This window comes from Chrysochloris asiatica, unplaced genomic scaffold (assembly GCF_000296735.1).
Source record: "Chrysochloris asiatica unplaced genomic scaffold, ChrAsi1.0 scaffold00011, whole genome shotgun sequence".
Classification (NCBI taxonomy): domain Eukaryota; kingdom Metazoa; phylum Chordata; class Mammalia; order Afrosoricida; family Chrysochloridae; genus Chrysochloris; species Chrysochloris asiatica.
Window position 1 is genome coordinate 17,865,546 of NW_006408529.1, and position 7,891 is coordinate 17,873,436.

The following is a 7,891-nucleotide window of genomic DNA, read 5'->3' on the forward strand; positions in this document are numbered from 1 at the left end:
GAGCACACTCAGTGGCATACAGCAAGTCAACCAGTCATTACTATTACTTGCAATAGCTTAATTTTTACTCAAATCAAGAGGTTTCACATCTGGTTTTTTTTCTCTCTACTCAATTAATTTCCTTTATAAAATTACAAAGGATGCAAATCAAGAACAAACACAATAATAGTCCAGAGGACTTAATTTGTATCTTTGAAAGTATTGCAAATTTTAAAAGTTCTAAGGCATAAAATATATGAAGAAAACTCTTCTACTTTATAGTGGTAATTGTGTACTTAGATTAGTAATTCAGGCACTTAGTTTAAAAAATCTATTAACTGAAGTGTAATTTCATGTTGAACATGGTCTAAAATCATCGGCAGAGTCATACATGTATTGTTTTTCTTTTTTAGGATGGTTTCATTCTGGCATACAGTTTATTTCATTTCCTTATTTGCTACCGTTTCCTGTGGTAAGTGGAGTCTTTTCAAGGCTTAAAGCGAAGGGTGTGATAGAGGAGTAATTGAGTTAGACACTCCACCTTTGCAGAAAGCTATTGAACACTCATCTTCAGGACCCATGTCCTTCTCATGTTTAGGATCAGGTACCACTTCCGGATATATTTTCCTAGACAACCATTACAGACCAGGAGGAGGAGCTTAGTAGAGCAGACTGTCATAGAACTTGTGTGAATAAGCTGCTATTTGGAATGAACTCTATGCAAAGTAGATACAAAGACAAATAAAAATAAAAACAAAAAATCACCACTCTCTTTTTAATATCAACATTTAAAAAATAATCACCTTTATTTGAATCTTCAAAAGAGTTGGTTGGTTATGTGCCGTGGAGTCGGTTCCAACTCACAGCGACCCTGTACAGGGTTTCCGAGGTTGTAAATCTTTACGGGAGCAGAAAGCCTCATCCCTCGGAACAGCTGGTAGTTTTGAACTGCTTTGAGGTTTGCAGCCCAATTCGTAACCACTACGCTACTAGAGTGCTAGGTATTTATTAGTATCTGGGTCCACCCAAGTGTCATGATAGATACATACTTTCCTATTCTTTTCAGTCACTATTTCAGAAGTGGAAGAATCTGATTTCAATTTAAATTACTATTCAAAAGAATAGTAAACAATTCTTTTGAATATTTGTGTATGAAAAATTTTCCAACATCAGATTTTGATCTTTTACTGTTCCCTTCATTTTCTGAGAATAAAGATGATAGTGGACTCTGGTTTTCATTAATCAATGCAGACTGGAGTTTTCTCTGCAGCATCACTCTAGGTGTATTCTAGTCTGTGTTGAAGTAAGATGGTTGTTTACTTAACCCCTCAGATGTATGGCTGAAGTAAACATCTCTTGAGTGAAATTTATATTCGTAAGAGTTTAAATTTCTTTAGGAGAAGTTCTTGAAAGCTTTATTTTGTGTGTGTGGTTTTTCCTTTCTTTCTTTTTTTTTCACCACTAAGTCACAATGCTGCTCCATCTATTCCTTACTCCTTAAAGAATTTTTTGAACCATAATCAACAAAGTATAAACGCATTCAATATTGAGAAGGAGTAGAAGACGGAGCTGTAGTAGACTATGGCCACTCCAATTATATGTTATCGCAGAAAGCAATCCATTCTAGATTGTATTTGTTGTTGCTAAGTGCCATAGAGTCTGTTCCGACTCATAGCAACCCTATATAGGGTTTATAAGGAAAGGCTGGTGAGCTTGAACTGCCAACCTTGTAGTCCAACACATTAACCCACAGCACCACACCAAAAAAGCAGAAAATGAGAAACTATATTATCTGAGTCCCATATGCAGAAATGCTGTGATTAGAAATGTTGTTGTTGTTAAGTGCTGTCTAGCTGGTTCTGACTCATAGACATCTTACTCAGGGTTTCTGAGGCGCGGCTGGTGAGTTTGAACCACCGACCTTGTATTTCAAATCAATCTTGTAGTCAAGTACATTAACCTGCAGTGCCACACCAGGACTCCATATAGTTATTAGGTACTTGCAGTTCTTTTGTAAATTATTATATACTTTACTCATTTTTTAAAATTGAGAGTGCTTTAATTCTCCTTATTGGTCATGTAATTATTTCATTAGAACCTTTTTAGAACATCCTGCCCAAAGTTCATGGCCAGTGTGACAGCTATGGCCATTATGAGGGGATTTATGGAACACTGCTTCACATGTATCATCATGTTATTCTCACCACCAGCAACTGTTAAGAGTAAGGAAGAACATCTATTAAGTTTCTTCCCAATCAACCTAACAGTTGGTGCATTTCTAGTCACCTTCCTGTTGTTGCTTAGCCACATAGCGGTTCACAGAGGCTTTACTGCAGAATGGGAACTCTTAGGCTAGCACTGACCACTGTTTGTACACAGATGTGTGCACTGAGGTCAGGGTGGGAAGTACAGATTTTTAAATTATGAGTCAGCCAAAAACATTACTTGTCTATAAAATAGATTTCTTTACTAGTATTTTCACTGGATCAATTTCCATAGCATTTTGTGTATGTATAAAATCTATACAAATCACTTGAACACTTATATTTCTAAAAGATTCTTCCTGAAGATAATTGTACAGTTTCCAAATATAAACCTTACCCAAGGGATAGTCATCTTAGCCACACTTCTGAGATTAAGATGACTAATCTTTCTGGGTTCAGTAGTCAAAATGGAAGGTAGAGTTGTTCAGATAAAATATTAATCTGCAGTGCTTAATGAAATATATGTTGTCTAAGATACCTATTATCTAGAAGGCAATGTAAAAATGGATGTTATTAAAATTGAAGTGTTACCACTGCCAAAGGAAATGAACAAGGCTATTGTTAGAATATTGTGTGGTTAACAGACAGTGAACTATCTAAAATGAATATGCTACCAGAGTAGGAAGCTTTTAAAATAGACTTTCAGGTGGGTTGTCCCAAGGTAAACTCATATTCATATACTAAAGACAGTAAAGATAACACTTAATTCTCTAGTAATGTGTGGATGCATTTTAGAGTTATGAATAATTCCAAAGAACAAATAGTCAAAAATTGTTTTTAATTTGACATTAGCAGACACTTGCTTAAACCATCTAAAAAATGAGTTTATCAAAACTAAACATCATGTATTCTCTCCTGCATTCATCCCTAAAGTAAAATATACCCCAAACTATTACTTTGCTTAAATTAGACTGAAGATGAGAAACAATAGCATTGCACAATTGAAAAAGGAAAAACATTTGGGAATTTGAGGAGCTAGATTCCTGCCCCATGGCCCACGGCATTCATTAGTTGTGTGATCTTGGGCAGGTCTCTACTGTCTTGAGACTTATTTACTTCTTTAAAAAAATTTTTTTTAAGCAGATAACAAAGCCTACCTTAGCTTCCCTTATGGAGTGGTTATAAATAGCTAGTGATTGTCAAAAGCTAGTTTGTCATGAAAGAGTTTTGAAAAAGTTCACACATTGCTATTTTTAAGGCATGATATTTTTATAGTATGTTAGTTTACATGGTGAAATGAAGCTGGGGTTATACTTAATTGGAGATAATTTATGTGCAAATTATTGTATAATTTAGTTAAATTTAGCCATGTTTTTCAAATAGAAGTGCCCAGAAAATGATATTAAATAACATTATATATTACTCAAATTATTTTCTTAATATTTGTTTCATTGTACCTCCATTGTTACAGTCAAGTTGGATATTAAGTGGAAGGAGGTTCAGAACACTGAGGCATTTCTAAAAATTATTTGTATTTATTTCAAAATAATGAATGTTTATGATTATATTACAGGATGTCTGACTCAACTCTATAAGAATATCTTCTTTCGAGGAGGAGATATAACCTCCATGTACACCCCAAGTGCCCAGTACTGTCAGATGATGTGCACCTTCCAGCCCAGGTGTTTATTATTCAGTTTTCTTCCTGCAAGTTCAACTAATGACACACAGAAAAGGTAAAAGTCAGTAGTTCATTATTGAAGTGGTCAATCACTTTTCAAATCATTCTTGTGCAAAAATGTTCTCACTCACTCAAAGTGTTGTTAAGTGCCTATGAATCAGTTCTGATTCATAGTAATTCAACATAGGGTCTCTGAGGAGCAGCTGGTGATTTTGAACCGCTGATCCTATGGCTAGCAATCCAGTGCTTATACAACAGCACCACAGTAGGATTCTTCATTTAAAGTAGAAGGCAATCATTTGTCCACGGACAAAAGGAAAATGTTTGAGAATCAGTGGGTTAAGAGATTACCTAGACTGTCAAGAAAGGACCTAATCAGGCAAATATTTCTTGTAAGCAAGGAAACAAGTTTACCACCTAACCCACTATCACATTTGCAGATAATATAGTCCTAAGGCATAATTTGTATGACAACATTTATTTGGAATATAAATTGGTAAAATCTAGAATTTGTGGCATTGGGGGAGAACAAATGTAAACAGAAGACTACTAAGCTGTGTGTGTATGTGTTGTGTGTGTGTGAGCAGGTGATAGGATGGAAAAGTAAGAGCCCTGGAAAAATAGTTGGGAATTAAATTTCTTAATTAGGTCATGTAGATCCATCCATAAATACACTCCTAGTTTTCTCTTAATTTCTGCTGATTTTGATCAATATTCAGAATTAACTTTGTTTTTTCCAGTTCTATGTCTATAGCTCTTTTATCTTCAACCTATTTGGCTTTAAGAATTTGAAACCAGCTAATTATTGCCTAATCCTACATGTTAAACTTGCACAGAAAAGCCAAAATGTATCTCAGAGGTACAATGATAAAGTTGAGTTTGGTTCTAGAATCCTCATGAATAACACTAGTATTGTTATTAAAAATTGAAAATATTCTATTAGGTGCAATCTACAAAGAGGTAATGAACAAAATGAGCCCCATATCTGGACTTAACTTTACTTTTTTGTTTTTAAGCAAAAAAAAAGTATTTACAAAAACAACTACTAAGTGCCAACAAAATTTCCTTGAATATTTTGGAGCAAAAGAAAAATCATTAACGCTTTAATCTGGTTGATTTTCTACATTGAACTTAAAATTGTGAGTGTAAAGAAAAACAATGTGAAAATTAAGCAACCATTAGATGTTTTGCAATTGTCTCTAAGAACGTTCTTCCCAGAAAGTGTCAGGGAAAATATTTTTAGTTTATTTTCCTTTATCCCTGACTTATTAGTATCTAGAAAATAGAAGCTATTACCTCAGTGCTTATTTATATTGTACTTTCTAAGTTAAACCAATTTTAAAACAGGTTTGGTTGCTTCTTGAAAGAAAGTGTAACGGGGCTCCTTCCAAGAGTGCCAAAGGCGGGAGCAATTTCTGGACATTCGCTAAAGCACTGTGGCCGTCGAATCAGTGGTAAGTTGTGCAATATTTAGCTAAACTTGAATTAATAATGGGTCTACCTTAGAAAGGGGAACGCGCTGGCTTTATAGGATAAACACTAGTCTGTAATAAGTTTGCAGTTTGAGAATAAGATAAAGTTGGTGCTTTGAGCATCCCCAGCCTCTTCCAGGGAGAACGTTAAGGCTATCTGCTCCTGTAGAGATTTACAGCCTTAGAAACCCTCTCCAGATTTCCTGTGAGCTGGAACGATAGCACTTAGCAAAAACCTTAGAGCTTCTGCTCAAGTCTGTACTGTCACGGATCCTTGGAAAGGAGTGCTCAGAAAAATACGGTAGTTGGCAGTTTTCTGAAATTGATGTTGTTAAGTGCTGTCGAATTGGTTCCAACTCATAGTGACCCTGTACAGGGTTTCCGAGGCTGTAAATCTTTACGGGAGCAGAAAGCCTCATCTTTCTCCCACAGAACAGGTGGTAGTTTCGAACTGCTAACCTTGAGGTTAGCAGCCTGATTCGTAACCACTACACTACCAGAGCTCTGAAAATGATAGAGGGGAGCATATTCATGTTGACTACTCTCTTGTCATTACTAGTCAACACATGCAAAAAAGCACCTATTACTTATGAGGTTGCACACAAATCTATCATTTGCATGAGGGGAAAATGCATAAAAACAATAGACTTCCCTTGATTCCAGATGAAAATTAAAAGAGAACACGCATCTCTAAGTGTTTCCTCTATGGGTAATGGATATACCAGCAGTCTCTTGTAGTACTTCCTTTTCCACTGCCAAAGAAAATTTTGCGATATCTGAAGATATATTTATATTTATATATATTTATGTATTTAGTTGTCAACATCAATCATCTGTCAGTTTGTCATACTTTGGTGCCTTGTGTGTTGCTAAGATTTTGGAAGCTAAGTCATGGGTATTCTAAATACTAGCAGGGTCACTCACGGTGGACAGGTTTCAGCTGAGTTTCCAGATGAAGACAGAGTAGGAAAAAGAAGAGATGGCCTACTTCTGAATATTTAGTCAACAAAAACCTTATGAATAGCAGTGAAACACTGTCAGCACCAGAATATTGCATATTGAAACACGATGAAGAGCACCAGAATATTGTCAGATATAGTGACAGAAGATGTGCCCTCGGGTTGGAAGTCACTCAAAATGTGACAGGAGAAGAGCTGTTTCAACAAAGCAGAGATCACCATGAAGACACAGATAGAGTAAAGCCCTCAAGACCTTCATTTGCTGATGGGGCATAGCTCAAAATAAAGAGAAACAACTGTAAACATCCATTAATAATCAGAACATGGAATGTATGAATCTAGGAAAACTGGAAATTGTGAGAAAATGAAATGGAATGCAAAAACATCGATAGCATAGGCATTAGTGAGCTAAAATGGATTTCTATTGCCTGTTTTGAATCTGAAAATCACAATGTTTACTATGCTGGGAATGACAAATTGAAGAGGAATGGCATTGTGTTCATCATCAAAAAGAACATATCAAGATCTGTCTTGAAGTACAGTGCTGTCTGTGATAGGATAATATCCATACACTTGTAAGGAAGACCAATTAATACCACTATTATTCAAATTTATGCACCAACCACTAAAACCAGTTATGATGGAACTGAACAATTCTGCTGACTTCTTCAGTCTGAAAATGATCAACGATGCAATCAAGATGTACTGATAATTACTGGAGACTGGAATGCAAAATTTGGAAACAAAGAGGAAAGATTAGTAATTGGAAACTATGGCATTGGTGATAGAAACAATGCTGGAGATTACATGATAGAATTTTGCAGGACCAATGACTTCTTCAATGCAAACACTTAAAAAAAAATACCATAAAAGCATAAAAGACAACTATACATAGGGACCTCACCAGATGGAATACACAGAAATCAAATTGACTACATCTGTGGAAAGAGACCATGGAAAAACTCCTTTTCATCAGTCAAAACAAGACCAGGGGCAGACTGTACAACTGACCATCAATTGCTCATATGCAAGTTCAGGGTAAAGCTGAAGAAAATTAAACCAAGTCTATGAGAACTAAAATATAGCCTTGAACATATTCCATCTGAATTTAGAGCTCATCTGATGAATAGAATTGATGCATTTGACAGTAAAGATCAAAGACCAGAAGAGTTGTGGTATGACATCAAGAACATCATAAATGAAGAAAACAAAAGGTTATTAAGAAGACAAAAAAGAAGTAAAAGACAAATATGGATGTCAGAAAGGACTCTGAAACTTGCTCTCCAGCGTAGAGATGCTAAAGCATATGGAAGAAATGAGGAGGTACAGGAACTGAACAGAACAATTCAAAGGTCAGCTTGAGAAAACAAAGTCAAATATCAAAATAAAATGTGCAAAGACCTGGAGTTAGAAAACCAAAAGGGAAGAATATGCTTAACATTTCTCAAGCTGAGGGTATTAAAAATTCAAGCCTTGACTTGTGGTATTGAAGGATTCTATGGGCATAAATTACTGATATGCAAATTCAAATTAAAGCTGAAGAAAATGAAAACAAATCTACGAGAGCCAAAATATGATCTTGAATTTATCCCTCCT

The 7,891-nt window shown here is 35.5% G+C and overlaps 1 protein-coding gene across 1 annotated transcript in view; it reads left to right on the top strand.

The window, feature by feature from the left end:
• Positions 1–393: 393 nt before the first annotated feature.
• Positions 394–7,891, top strand: part of KLKB1 (kallikrein B, plasma (Fletcher factor) 1) — a 34,964-nt gene continuing 27,466 nt past the window's right edge. Inside the window, exons 1-3 of the mRNA XM_006834509.1 lie at positions 394–451; positions 3,757–3,919; positions 5,212–5,318. Of these exons, the coding sequence (XP_006834572.1) occupies positions 394–451; positions 3,757–3,919; positions 5,212–5,318 (328 nt within the window). The remainder of the gene's footprint in view (positions 452–3,756; positions 3,920–5,211; positions 5,319–7,891) is intronic.